Raw genomic sequence first — 15199 nt, forward strand, 5'->3', positions numbered from 1 at the left:
CACACTCACACAGACTCACTGAGCATCATCGTTACTTAAGCAAATATCACATCCCCTATTTTAATATTTTCATGATAACTACAGCTACCTGAAGGGCTGTGCAGAGCATGGTGAAGTGTACAGAGTGTAAAGCTGTATCAGAGAGGAAAGACTGGATAGTGCAGCGACCACTGATACCAAGTCTCACATTAGTCTCACATTAGTCTCACATCATCTCACATTTAAAGCTACAGTGGGCCCAATGTAGCTTTAAATCTCAGCTTGTCAGAAGGGACGTGGGACACTCTGTTATCTGGAAGAAGGTTTTTAGATCTGATGAGACCAAAATCCAGCTTTTTGACAATCACAGTAGACACTATGGTAATGAAACAATGCACATCCTTACAAACCATGCATGTATCTGCAGCAGGTCATGTAAGGCTTCTAAATATAGAATGCAGAAAAATAAAGAGAAGAAAGATAGCAAAGATTTGTTTTTTTCCTCAAAACAATGTCCCCAAGTATACAAGGCTCCACACAAATGATGCAGAAACAGCAAGGTAAAGGTTTTGGGGTAGCACAGCCAGACCTCAAGAGTTTCTGAATAGAAAAGGGTTGGTCACCCATGATCTCAGTACTCTCAGACAGAACTTGAGCAGTTTATAAGGGTAAAATTGCAGTGCTCAGATGTTCATGGGGAATAGGGGGAAAACTCGGTGCTCACACTTGATTGAGGTCTATCCACACAGGCTTAATGCTGAAACTACTGCCCAAGGTCCATCTACTAAATAGTGATTTGAACAATTTCTTTGGCTCCACTGTCCTCCTTCTTCATTTTGGAATTGAGTATCCAGAGCCTAAGATGGAGGTCTTCCACTGACATCTCATCGCTGCAGAACATCAGGCTATTCTATGACAGTAGGCTGCAGTAGGCTGTTTCTGTAGTTGTCAGGAAGGTAGAACACAGAAGACGTCAGAAGGTAGGTCTCAGTCAATTCCCTTATAACAGCTTTATATAAAAATAACATTCTTACAACAAAAATTGCTATTACAGCATCACAAAGTCTGCTATTGTAACAATACTCAGTACTTAAAGAAAAGTACACGGTCTTGCCTAAAAACACCACTACAATTATAGGTACATTAATTATTTATTATATCAATGATTTATTCAAGTCGAGGTAGTAAGTTTGTGTTGCTAACTGGACTGTACAAGTCTAGTCCAAATGTAAAAGGGATAAATTCTAGTAATGAATAAATCATTAAAACAAACAAGTTACTATACAGACTTGATGTGGAATAAAAGCATCATTACAGTTACATCCTGGTTCTCTGAGTGTCAGTGCCCCCTGCTGGAATGACTTTAACTATAAATTGTTTTGCATTCTCAGAGCAATTATGTCCAAAGGCGCAGCAGTTGGCATCAATCTTGAGACCACCTACTCATGTGTTGGAGTGTTGGAGAATCAGGTTGCCATGAACCCCCCCAACAGTCTTCGGTAAGGTTAGAGCAGGATAAAGTGGTACTGTTAAGAAATATAAATTTATCCTACTGAGCTCATTCTTTCATGACCAGATCACTGGTGATCTGGTTTCAGAACAGACAACAGGCACAGTTTGTCTTTTTTCTGGGAATTGCAGATGCAAAACATTTGATTGGCAGAAGTTTTGAGTTTCCGGTGGTCCAATCTGACATGAAATACTGGCCATTCAATATAATTATTGATAGTGGACACCCCCAAAGTGGAGGTTGAATACAAAGCCAAAACCAAAACCTTCTACCCAGAGGAGATCTCTTCAATGGTGTTTAGAAAGCCAACTTGCAGCTATTGCATATGGTTTGGACAAGAAGGTGAGATTCATATCAGCAGTACTGTAGATCTGCCATGATTTATGTCCAACACTTTTACAACTTTACTCATCTTTGATCTTGGTGGTGGCACTTTTGACGTGTGTATCCTGACCATAGAGGATGGAAATTTTGAGGTCAAGTCTACAGCGGGAGACATTCATCTTGGTGGGGAAGATTTCAACAACCCCATGTTTAACCATGTCATCGCACCCATGACAAGTGCAAATACAAGAAGGAAATGTGCAACCTGTCTTCCAGCACACAGGCTTGACTTCACCTCCATCACCAGGGCTCGCTTTGAGGAGCTCAAGGCCCGAAACATTGGACCAAGTGGAGAAGTTGGTCTGTGATGCCAAAACGGATAAAGGACAGATTCATTACATTGTGTTGGTTGATTGCTCCACCCATATGCCCAAGAACCAGAAATAGCGCCAAGATTTCTTCAATGGAATGGAGCTCAATAAGAGCATCAACCCAGCTGAAGCCATGGCCTACAGAGCTGGTGAGTGTCTATAGATAATTATCATCAGACAAAATTCTTTTCTTGAATGCTTCACATGAACAATGTCCACTGAAGAATGTTCTGTTCATCTAACTCAGTCAGCTCTTCATTTTTTACAGCTGTTGAAGGTGGCATCCTGTGTGGTGCAGGACTTGCTCCTTCTGGATGTCACTCCTCTTTCCCTGGAGGTGTCATGACTGTCTTGATTAAATGAATAATCACAACTATTCCTGCCAAGCAGACCCAGACCTTTACCACCTACTCTGATAACCAGCCTAGTGTGCTGCCATTCAGTTGTTTGTCCATTTCATAGTTCTATAATTTGTCCCACCTAGTCTCGGTCTGGGATGTTTCTGTGGCTAACGTGACACAGCATACTATTTGACCACCAGGTTTACGAGGAAGAGCATGCTGAGACCAAGGACAAAAACCTGCTGGGCAAATTTGAGCTGCTCCTTGTGGTGTTCCCCAGATTAATGTGACATTTGATATTGATGCCAATGGAATTCTTAATGTCTCTGCTGTTGACAAGAGCCCTGGCAAGGAGAACAAGATCACAATCACCAGTGACAAAGGTACAAAAAGGAGGAAAATGCTGCTAGAACCTAATACAACTATGGTGGGCAATTAAATGCTAATCTCATATATTTGCTATATTTAAGACATTTATTTTAAGACATTTTTGCAAAGAGGAATGTAAAGTGCAGCAAGATGAGACGTACAAGACAGGGGATGATGTCCAGTGTGACAAGGTGTCTGCTAAAAATGGCCTGGAGTCACACGCTTTCAACATGAAGTCAACTATGAAGGATGAGAAGCTTTCTGGCAAGATCAGTGATGAGGACAAGCAGAAGATCTTGGACAAGTGCAATGAGGTCGTCAGCTGGCTTGACTAAGCCAGGTGAGAATATGACTAAGATCATTTTTTCCTCACATTTCTTAAGACACCACTGGCTTATTGGTATGTATATTATTTTCTGTAACATACATCCATGGTTGTGTGTTGTTATACCGAAAATAGAAAGACCAGCAATAACATTATGACCACCTGCCTAATACAGAGTTTGCTCCCCTTTTGCTGCCAAAACCGCTCTGACCTATTAGAAAATGGACCCCACAGAACTTCTAAAAGTGTCCTCTGGTATCTGACACCAAAGAAGTCAACTGCAGATTCTTTTAGTCCTCTAAGCTATAAGGTGGAGCCTCCATAGATCTGACTTACACGGTGCACCATGGTCCTATCTCCTCCCTAGACGAACAGTTGTACATTTGTATTCGAACTTTTGGTGGGTAAAAAGGGTCAGCGTGGGCACCTTGACTGGTCTGTTGCTATGCAGCTCCATATGCAACAAACTGATGCCGTTTGACACCTTTCTATAAGAACTCAACATTTATATTGTGAATTATTCCAAACTGATTATGAGAATCTGTAATTTGATTCTTCTTGCACTAGAGAAGGATGAACATGAACATCAACAACAGGAACTGGAGAAGGTGTAAAACTCCGTCATCGCCAAACTGTAAAAGCTTGTGGCAAACCATTGAGGACGTTGATTAATCAGAGTCGGGGGCCCCTTCATTCAGTAACAACCAAACTTGAACATTCCCAGAGGCCTAATAAATAAAATCAGACACATGATAGGTGATGTTTGCTCAGTGAATACATGAAGATGTTTGAGCACAGAAAAATAAATGATTACTGATGCATGTGCCCTGATGTGTTTTTACTTTCCCCATTCTGCCTTATCCACATACTGCATAACGTGCACTGTTATTTAACTGAATTTACAATGAACATCCAAGCAGCAGCAGTGGGCTACATTTTAGGCTGAAGAAAGGGTTTGGAATGATTTTTAAAGTTGATAATTAGAAAAGAAGTTAAGAAAGTTATAAATATATACATAAATATAAAGACTATATAATTACACATTTTTTTCTTAATCAAGTGTGATTTGGGCCAGAACAACATATTGCTAGATGAATCAGAAGAACTCATAGTGTGTAGTATGTCTTTAGCAATGTGTATTGTATCAAATACAGTAAAAACCCACATTAAACTCCAGTCTAGCCACCATTACTGATGTAAGTATTATCAAAGTAGTATTTGATAGTATATCAGTATTCAGTACAGAAAGTATTATCAAACCACATCTAAGTGATGTGTTTTTAACCCTGCAGCTCTGGTCTATGAGATACAATCTAAGAAGTCTGTGTGCACCAGAACTGTTACTGTATAAATATTTCAAAGCATCTATTAGGTATTAATATAATCAAAGGGAACAATTGGAACAAGGGATTAAAAAAAAAAAAAAAAAAGTCATTTGGTGTAAAAGGTCAGCAAAGAGCAAAACCAGGCTGCAACAAAACTAATGGAAGTGAAATAGTTTTGACACCAGATCCAGGCAGGTTATAAGAACTTGGATATTAATCACATTAGAAAAAAAAAAAAAAACTAAGACGCTAAAGGCGCCAACGCAGAGCACCATCCTCCCATGAAGTGAAGATATGAGTCGGGACAAACAAACATCCAGCACTCTAATATTGCTCCATGAATTAAAATAGTTTTTCACCCCATTTCATGATTGACCCCAAACTGCACATTTGATCCCAACTACAGTACATACTATGTTCTAAGCCACAGAAAAGAAATAAGATCCTTAACACCCTTGTCACCATCAAAAACAGCAGATTATGAAAATTTAAGACCAAACGCTGGTCCCTGAGAAAAGAACCGTTTGAATGCGGCTCAAACGAACCTCGGCCGTTCAGTTAAACTCAACATATACACATATGTAGCTGTAGCACTTTATGAGTCAGAGGAGCCGCTGCGTACTTTGTGCGCTCACAAAGGAAAACAGCAAAGTACCCGGATGACAACAACAAAAATAAAGACGGGAAATATTCGCCTGTGCCAACAGGCTGCAGGACATTTATTTAAACATCATGACATTAAACAACAATTTTGGACGTTTTGCAGCAGTCTTGCAAACTAAAACACCCCCTCCCTACAGATTTGGTCCACATTAATTTCGGGTTTTTCCTCCCACGGCCTTCATCATCTCCGGCCTTCAGAAAGCGCCTCCATTTTCCAGAGCTAAGAGCCAGTGGCGGCAGTGCAGTCTATGAAGAGTCCCGATGAGAAGCATGAAGAATGAAATTTGCAACGTACAAACAGCAACACTAAACATTGTCCCCCATTTTAAAGTTAATCCCGAAAACAACACTGATACGAAAAGGTGGCCGGCTCTCAGATCAGCCCTTTGTCCCGACACAAGTCTTTCACTTGCTCTTGGCCGGTTTCTCCGTCTTCTTTGGAAGCAGAACAGCCTGGATGTTGGGCAGCACTCCTCCCTGAGCGATGGTCACACCTCCTAGCAGTTTGTTGAGCTCCTCGTCATTGCGCACAGCCAGCTGAAGATGCCGCGGGATGATCCTGGTCTTCTTATTGTCCCTGGCCGCGTTGCCTGCTAACTCCAGGATTTCAGCCGTCAGATATTCCAGCACGGCCGCCAGATACACTGGAGCCCCGGCACCGACGCGCTCCGCATAGTTGCCCTTGCGCAGTAGCCTGTGGACTCGACCCACTGGGAACTGGAGTCCCGCACGGGACGAGCGAGATTTAGCCTTTGCCCGCGCTTTGCCACCAGTTTTTCCTCTTCCAGACATATTGACGCAAATGTAGTTAGCAATCAGACAGACACAAACACCACACCCGATAGACCGACTTGATCCTCTACGTAATGGCTCGGTGAGAGGGGGGAGGACATATAAACCGCAACGGCTTCTATGATTGGTCGACTAAAAGTGAAACACACGAACCAATGGCACAGCACATCCTACGGTGAAGCCTGTCCTCTGCTGAAGGATGCACCAATCGTGAGTAAGGAATGGCACACACGGATTTGCACAGCCATCTTATAAATAGGGGACTAGACATGGGGCGGTATCCCGCACCTAGTTTCTTCCTACTGTTATACTGACGTTACGGAAGAGAAAATGCCTGATCCTGCAAAATCAGCCCCTGCGCCTAAGAAGGGTTCAAAAAAGGCCGTAACTAAAACCCAGAAGAAAGGAGACAAAAAGCGTCGCAAGACTAGGAAAGAAAGCTATGCCATTTATGTTTACAAGGTGTTAAAGCAGGTGCACCCAGACACGGGGATCTCCTCCAAGGCCATGGGCATCATGAACTCGTTTGTCAACGACATCTTCGAACGCATCGCAGGAGAAGCGTCGCGACTGGCGCACTACAACAAGAGATCCACCATCACCTCAAGGGAGATTCAGACCGCCGTCCGCCTGCTGCTGCCCGGGGAGCTGGCCAAGCACGCCGTTTCCGAGGGAACCAAGGCCGTGACCAAGTACACGAGCTCCAAATAGAGGTGGACAGAAGCTGGGCATGAGGGGGGCAACAGTCACCAAATCACCAAGATGAAAAATGAACCCCCCCACCCCCTCACAGTGTCGGAAAGCTGCGTTGGTGATTTTGCACCATTGGAAGAGAATCTCCTGAATTTCTGGGGGTTTAGTGGGACTGTAGCCCACCGTCTGCTTTTAAATCACTGTTTCTTTTTATTTCTGAGTCGTGTGATCTTTTTAACTAATCATTGAATAAATTCAGATCGATTGTAAGTCTGTGATCTTAAGCTGTGAAAGTCTCCTTTGCTTCACACCATTTTAATAAGCCACTGATTCACACACGCGCCTTAATAAACCACCAGCCTACTTACAGTGGAAGAAAATGGGCAGGTTGGAGGGGTCCTGTGCTTTCTACTGTGCATCATGTCTAAGGCTGGAATCCAGCGACACCAAATGGAAGGTGGAATTACTGAGGAAGGGGCGCTCACTGGGGTTTGTGTTGGCACGTACCTGTCACAGGCTGGCCCATTAAATTCTAATCTCATTCAGTCCAGTAGGATTCAACACGCCTGTGGTTTATATCTTCCATACTTAACTTGGATAATGTGAAGAATGAACGACCCAACAGAAAAACATCCCACCAATACACTTCTATTAGATTAGACTTGATTCCAATTCAGTTAACACATGCTGCTTCCAGTCCATCTGTTGGTCATTATACAGCAGAGTATCTGCTCCCTCATGTCAACATCCAGAAAAGCCGCTTCATCTGTATGTTTTGCATGTAAAATCTCACCCTGTCTCTTTATCGGAAAGCTGTGAAAGTTCTTTTCCCTTGAAAAGTAGTCAAAGATGGCTACAGGTGTATCTATTAAAGTGGCCAGTAAGTGTATACAAGTACTTTCTATCAGCAGATATATTGACATATCCACTTTGTGTGGATATATTATATATCCACACAAAAGATTAAAGGTAAAGTGTCCAGTGAACATCATGCTGTAAAAGAATAATTCATAATGAGGATGAGGGCAATTAGGATCAAAATGTTGAATGTGGGGATTTGATGATCCAGTAAACTACCAATGGACTGAATGGTTATAATGAAAATGTAGTTATGATAAGGAGGAGATATATGTGCAGCAAGAAAAGCACCTTTACTCCATGGACGGATTATGAAAAAATGGGTCAGATAACCCAATTCTCTATATTCAATGTAGGATTTTTAAAAGTTTTTTGTTATTTCATGCATATTTTTGGTAGTTTTAGGTTGTTTATTATTTTTGGGTCTCTCAACTAAGCTCGTCCAAACAAGACATTTAAGGTTATTTGGCTTATAGCAATGAGAACAGACACTGAAGAGAAATGCTTTTGACAGCACTGTTGCCTACAACTTGCTCAAGGGGGAATTGTTGGGTTCTCTCTATACATATTTATAGTCTTGGCTTTATTCTGCAAGTGCCTTGAGATGACTGTTGTGAAATGACGCTAAATAAATAAAGTTGAATGTAATTGAATTGAAATACAATTATGACTTATTCCATCTCATGTCACTGGACAAACAGACTAGACAAACTAATAATGGGGTTCGTTCTGATCTGGAAGAGGAGCTGGACCCTCTGCATTTTGTGACTAAGAGGAGAATTTTGTCCAAACTCCTCTCAATTCAGGACAATCCCTCCCACCCACTGGGTGCTGGCTGCACATAGCAGCACTTTCAGAGACTGATCACAGCCAATTGCTCCACAGAACACCAAAGGAGATCCTGTCTCCCAGAGGCCATTACACTGTTCAACTGACCCCACTTCTGTAAAAAGGAGGGGGACAGAATGGTCAAAATGGAGTATTGTTGTTATTTCATTCATGTTAACTTCTCTATATGGGATTTGTCTTTTATTGTCTTGGTTTGGTGAAAGTTTTTCCCTCTCTTTTCTACTTTTTAGGACGAGAGCAGCTATAACAAGTCAACACAATATCCCTATGGGATCAATAAAGTAGTTTGAATCTCGAATCTTGCATGTCACACAGAAAGATCTGTGTCCTCCTGTCAAGGAAAAGAACCAAAGATTCAGAGAGAGATGATCTCAGAGGTTACAAAAATGGGGAAAACAACAGACCACTATCAAAAGATACTATCTGATGTTTGCTTCTTTGGAAGCTCATCTCCATTGTTCAGTGTAAGTCACATCATTCCTGGAGGGGATCTAGGGAGATCTATGGGTTCAGGTGATGTAAGAGGTTTTGTTGAGAAAGTTTATCCAGAGCTCTCTGTGATGGTGTATATGAGTCCTCATTTCTGTCTCAACAAAGAATAGTAGCCCCGGTGTTGGATCCAACCAGCTTGTGTTGCTCCACATTTTTGGCAGTGGGCTTACAGAGGGAATGAGATGGGCCATCCACCAAAGGTAGGAAGGACTTTTGCACATTTGTGGCTTTTAGAGAAATGTCTCAGTTGATTTTTTTCTAACTTAAATTAGAATTAAGATTTTCTCACGTGAACTGTTTCTCTTCAGTTTAATTTTAGTGCACTTTTAAGCCAGAATTGAGCCTAACAAATCCTTTTGAGTCATATGAAGGCACATCAGTTCTCTTAGGCTCACCACCTCACCACTTGTTCACTCCTCTTTCTTATTGTATGTGAACAATAAACATCAGTAATGTAGAAAATTATGTCCTTTTTTAGAAATTAAATTTTAGGTTTTGTCAGTTTATCAAGACTGGTGCCATTTTTTGAATTCCTTTTATTTTCATCATTTTACTATAACTATTTTAAACACCGTTTGACAATTTTTCTTACTTTTGATAATAAAAAAACATTTGTTCTAAGTGTGCATTGTTATTATGTGAGGTTTACAGTTAAGTTTACATACTTCTATTAAATGTAAGGGGAAGCAAACAAACATAAACCTGTCATAAAAGAAGTGTGCGAAAAAACATTTAAGCAAAAGTCAAAGTAAATGAACAGAGCCCAAAGTAAGTAAACTATAAAACTAGCAACAAGTTAAACAAATGAGCTGGCAGCTTTTATAAGCACAAGCCTGTTTCCAATTTATGGGCAGTTGTGAGGGCAAAGAGGGAGCTGGAAGACAGCAGCTAGGTGACTAAGGAGTGAGCCAGGTGAGACAAGCAGCAAGGACTGAGCTTAGAGAACTTGGAAGTACCAGGGCAAAGCCTGACTAAAAGGGCAGAAATGTGACAACCTAACCGAGCCGGGATAGTTTCCAGATCAAAACAGAGAGCAAACTTCAAATCCACCTTTTCAGCATGGCTTTTGTTTATAATATTTTATGTTTACTTTTCATTCATTCATTCATTTATTTATTAATTTACTTATTTATTTATTACAATGGTGCTAACATGAAAAGGGCCTGTATTAAACTGTATGAAAGAAAAAAGAAGAATTATTTCTTAGACCAGCAACCGAGCCAATTGTCAGTGAACAGTATAATGTGTCTAATAAAAAGCATTTAAAAGTCTTTTTCACTAAGTGTTATCATATCACAACACACTGGACTGATGACATTCTTTGAAAGTAACACAGCAACCAGTCAGACCTCAGAGTCTGAGATGTCTTCTTCAGCTTGGTTTAAGAGACAGTGGTGGATGAGAGGGTGAGGAATCGAAACCTTCCTTTCACTATCACACTCCTGCCATATGCACACTGGGGCAGAGGACACTGAAGGACATGCACAACACACAGACCCTCAGTGAAACAAAAAGGCAGAGAGGTGTCTGTGAGTATTGTGAATAAGAGATTACTAAATTGTTATTTATCCCATGAGAACGCAACTCTAATTAAAAGTGATCACATGATAATAATAACTATGAATTGTCTGATAGATGCCCCTTGATTCAGATTCAGATTCAGATTCCTTTTATTCTTATTGATTAAGCACAACAAAATTGAGGCACAAGGTAAAACGATGGTAATAAAATAGTAATAAATAGGAGAGTAAAAAAGTAATAATAAAGGCAAAGATGAAGAGAAACACCACACATACATAGTGCCACCTGTCCCTGTAAACACACATAATGATAATTATTGCACCTATTGAAACATAAGTTATAATAGTTATGGAACCAATTTGAGACTGGCGTTCAGTAAAATGATAGCTTTTGAGTAAAAGCTATTTAGCTTTTGAGTAAAAGCTATTTAACAGTCTGGTTGTTCTAATTTAAACTGTACTGTAACACCTGCCTGGGCGCAGGAGTTCAAACACATGGTGTGATTGGTAGCATGAGTCCTTCGGCAAGTGAAAATGACCTCAAGCACTGGTACTTTCGTTTTTATAATTGACTGTGCAGATCTGATTATTCTCTGGAGAGCCTTCCTATCAGCTGCAGAACTGCTACTGTACCACACAGGATGCCATGAGTCAGAATGGTCTCCATGGATCAGTCATAAAAGCACAGCAGCATACGCTGAGACATTTGACAGTTCAAACAGGAGAAAAAACTTGATAGAGACCAAAAACAGAGGACAAAGAAAGTGAATAGTGGACTAACAATAAGCAGTTGGCACATGGTGAAGAAAACTCTGCATAAACTGCACAGAGAGTGCAGAGGGTCTACTCTCTATGGTTTTAATGCTTTGTGCTTCTTTCTTTCCCAGGCCCTGATCACACTGATATGGACAGTGTGGTGGTGACTGTTCATCTAAAAGATGGAATAATGGGAGCCATGTGCTTTACTGTGGTGGCCTTCATTATTTCCTAAGTATACAAGTGTATAAGTTTCAAGGAGAAAGTTCTGTCCTCACAGGAATAACGAACAGTAAACACATTCATTTGTTCAGACAGTATGTTTTATAATATCACGCTGTGACAAATAAGTGAGAGCCAAAGTCAACGGATAATATGATAGAACCACCAAAACACTGTTAAAAATTGTAAAATGAATGTTAGCAGGAGAGAGAGAGTCTGTATAAATTAGTTTAAAGAGAGGGAGTGGGTGGGACTTTGGGTTAAATGTGGAGACTATAACTACAACCCTGGAGAAGTGGAATGTGGACCAAATGTCCCCAAAGGTCCTTCATAGCATATCTTTCCAGGTGAAAGGTAGATGACAGGTCATTTAGGCAGTGGGGTTCTTGGCTGTTCCACTGTTGGCATAGAATTGAGTTAACTATTATGAGTCCATTGCCAATGAACTGTCTATGCTCTTTACCGTTAAAATTGTAACTTTCAAGAATTCATTGTTGAAAAAAAATACCTTTGGTGGTGAGGACTTTTATAACCACTGCTCGTCCTCTCTTTGTATTCTGATCTTGGGCAATGGAATGTGCAGCTTTATCTGTGCAGCTAAAGCAGGGCAGTATGTTATATAGTTCACCTTTGGCTGAATGTCACAGAATGAGGTTTGATTCATTCTCAGTGCAAATGCATTTGTCCAGTGTGAAAAGCACTGTACTCAGTGTACTGTTAAGTACATTGTACTCAAATACAGTACTACAGCGAAAATTTTACTTTAAGACCTTTTAAAACAGTGTGAGCTCATAAAATACAGCACATTAAAGTATTAGACCAGATGTTTTCATGCTTTTTATCTCGTGTTTTAAAAAAGCAGCATCAGCGTTATACATAATATCCTCTGAATTTCTCATAAGGTTTAATTTGAAGCTCTTCCACAGTCGTTAATCATTGCTAACACTTCTTCTTCTTTTCCTTTCGGCTGTTCCCTTTCAGGGGTCGCCACAGCGAATCATATGCCTCCATCTAACCCTGTCCTCTGCATCCACTTCTCTCACACCAACTAACTTCATGTCCTCTCTCACTACATCCATAAATCTCCTCTTTGCTCTTCCTCTAGACCTCCTGCCTGGCAGCTCCAACCTCAGCATCCTTTTACTGATATATTCTCAGTTTCTCCTCTGAACATGTCCAAACCACCTCAATCTGGCCTCTCTGACTCCTAAACATCAAACAGGAGCTGTCCCTCTGATGTCCTCATTCCTGATCCTGTCCATCCTCGTCACTCCCAAAGAGAACCTCAACATCTTAAGCTCTGCTACCTCCAGCTCTGCCTCCTGTCTTTTCTTCAGTGCCATTCTCTCTAAGCTGAACAACATCGCTGGTCTCACCACGTCTTTCCTTTCATTCTCGCTGATACTCTTTTATCACACAACACATCTGACACTTTTCTCCACCCGTTCCAACCTGCCTGCACTCGCCTCTTCACCTCTTTTCCACACTCACCGTTGCTCTGAACCGTTGACCCTAAGTACTTAAAGTCCTGCACCTTCTTCACCTCTGCTCCATGTAACCTCACCATTCCACTTGGGTCCCTCTCATTGACACACATGTATTCTGTCTTACTGCGGCTAAGCTTCATTCCTCTGTTTTCCAGAGCAGACCTCCACCTCTCTAGATTTTCCTCCACCTGCTCCCTGCTTTCACTACAAATCACAATGTCATCTGCAAACATCATAGTCCATGGAGATTCCTGTCTAACCTCATCTGTCAGCCTGTCCATCACCAGAGCAAACAAGAAGGGGCTCAAAGCCGATCCTTGATGCAGACCCACCTCCACCTTGAACTCCTCTGTCACACCTACAGCACCTCACCACTGTCTTACAGCTCTCATACATGTCCTGCACCACTCTAACATACTTCTCTGCCGCTCCAGACGTCCTCATACAATACCACAGCTCCTCTCTCGGCACCCTGTCATACACTTTTTCTAAATCTACGGAGACACAATGCAACTCCCTATGACCCTCTCTGTACTTCTCCATCAGCATCCTCAAAGCAAATACTGCATCTGTTGTACTCTTTCTAGGCATGAAACCATATTGCTGCTCACAAATGTTCACCTCTGCCCTAAGCCGAGCTTCCACTACTCTTTCCCACAACTTCATTGTGTGACTCATCAGCTTTATTCCTCTGTAGTTGCCACAGCTCTGCACATCTCCCTTGTTCTTAAAGATTGGTACCAGTACACTTCTCCTCCAGTCCTCTGGCATCCTATCACTTTCCAAGATCTTGTTAAACAAACTAGTCAGAAACTCTACTCCCACCTCTCCTAGACACTTCCATACCTCCACAGGTATGTCATCAGGACCAACTGCCTTTCAACTGTTCATCCTCTTCAATGTTCTCCTAACTTCATTCTTACTAATCTTTGCTACTTCCTGCTCCACACCAGTCACCTCTTCTACTCTTTGTTCCCTTTCATTTTCCTCGTTCCTTAACTCTTCAAAGTTCTCCTTCCATCTTCCCATCACACTCCTGGCACCTGTCAATACATTTCGATCCTTATCTTTAATCACACTAACCTGCTGCACATCCTTCCCATCTCTATCTCTTTGTCTGGCCAACCTGTACAAATCCACCTCTCCCTCTTTAGTGTCCAACCTAACATACAAGTCCTCATATGCTCTTTGTTTGGCCTTTGCCACCTCTATCTTCACCTTACGCTGCATCTCCCTGTACTCCTGTCTACTCTCTTCAGTCCTCTCAGTGTCCCACTTCTTCTTAGCTAACCTCTTTCTCTGTATACACTCCTGAACTTCCTCGTTCCACCACCAAGTCTCCTTGTCCGCTTTCCTCTTTCCAGATGACACACCGAGTACCCTCCTACCTGTCTCCCTGATCAAATTAGCTGTAGTAGTCCAGTCATCTGGAAGCACCTCCAAACCACCCAGATTCTGTCTCAGCTCCTCCCTGGAAACTACACAACATTCTTCCTTTTTCAACTTCCACCACTTCGTCCTCTGCTCTGCCTTATTCCTCTTCATCTTCTTCACCACCAGTGTCATTTTACACACCACCATCCTGTGTTGTCTGGCTATATTCTCCCCTACCAATGCTTTACAGTCACTGATCTCTTTCAGATTACAACGTCTACATAAGATGTAGTCTACCTGAGGGCTTCTACCTCCGCTCTTGTACGTCACCCTATGTTCCTGCCTCTTCTGAAAGAAAGTGTTTACTACAGCCATTTCCATCCTCTTTGCAAAGTCAACCACCATCTGACCTTCTGCGTTCCTGTCCTGAACACCAAACCTGCCCAAAACAGTCTCATCACATCTGTTCCCTTCATCTACATGCCCATTGAAATCTGCACCAATGACCACTCTCTCACCTCTGGGGATGATCTGCATCACTTCATCTAACTCGCTCCAGAATTTCTCCTTCTCTTCTAACTCACATCCTACCTGTGGGGCATAACCACTCACAACATTGAACATCACCCCTTCCACTTCCAGCTTCAGACTCATCAACCTGTCTGATACTCTTTTCACCTCTAGAACATTCCTCACAAAATCCTCTTTCAATATAACTCCTACTCCATTTCTCTTCCTATCTGACCCATGGTAGAACAACTTGAACCCTGCTCCTAAGCTCATAGCCTTGCTACCTGTTCACCTGGTCTCCTAGACAACACAGTATGTCCACCTTCCTTCTCTGCATTATGTCGATCAACTCCCTAGCCTTCTCTGTCATAGTACCAACATTCAAAGTACCTACTGTCAGTCCTACATTCTTAGCTTTCCTCTTCTCTCTCTGCCTACG

The 15199-nt window shown here is 41.8% G+C and overlaps 2 protein-coding genes and 1 pseudogene across 2 annotated transcripts; 2 read left to right on the forward strand and 1 right to left on the reverse strand.

The window, feature by feature from the left end:
• The first annotated feature begins 1169 nt into the window (after positions 1-1169).
• LOC137109137 (heat shock cognate 71 kDa protein-like) lies at positions 1170-2817 on the forward strand (annotated as a pseudogene).
• Positions 2818-5230: 2413 nt separating this feature from the next.
• On the reverse strand, positions 5231-6084 carry h2ax1 (H2A.X variant histone family member 1). Its single transcript, XM_067494569.1, has one exon. The coding sequence runs from the start codon at positions 5997-5999 to the stop codon at positions 5613-5615; it is 387 nt and encodes a 128-aa protein (XP_067350670.1). The 5' UTR covers positions 6000-6084; the 3' UTR covers positions 5231-5612.
• A 103-nt stretch (positions 6085-6187) lies between these two features.
• On the forward strand, positions 6188-6967 carry hist2h2l (histone 2, H2, like). Its single transcript, XM_067494570.1, has one exon. It carries the CDS (start codon positions 6330-6332, stop codon positions 6708-6710), a length of 381 nt encoding a protein of 126 aa, XP_067350671.1. The 5' UTR covers positions 6188-6329; the 3' UTR covers positions 6711-6967.
• The last annotated feature ends 8232 nt before the right edge of the window (positions 6968-15199 follow it).

This window comes from Channa argus, chromosome 24 (genome assembly GCF_033026475.1).
Source record: "Channa argus isolate prfri chromosome 24, Channa argus male v1.0, whole genome shotgun sequence".
NCBI lineage: Eukaryota > Metazoa > Chordata > Actinopteri > Anabantiformes > Channidae > Channa > Channa argus.

Coding starts and splice junctions, on each gene's coding strand:
- h2ax1 (XM_067494569.1), bottom strand. CDS start 5,999: ATGTCTGGAAGAGGAAAAACTGGTGGCAAAGCGCGGGCAAAGGCTAAA.
- hist2h2l (XM_067494570.1), top strand. CDS start 6,330: ATGCCTGATCCTGCAAAATCAGCCCCTGCGCCTAAGAAGGGTTCAAAA.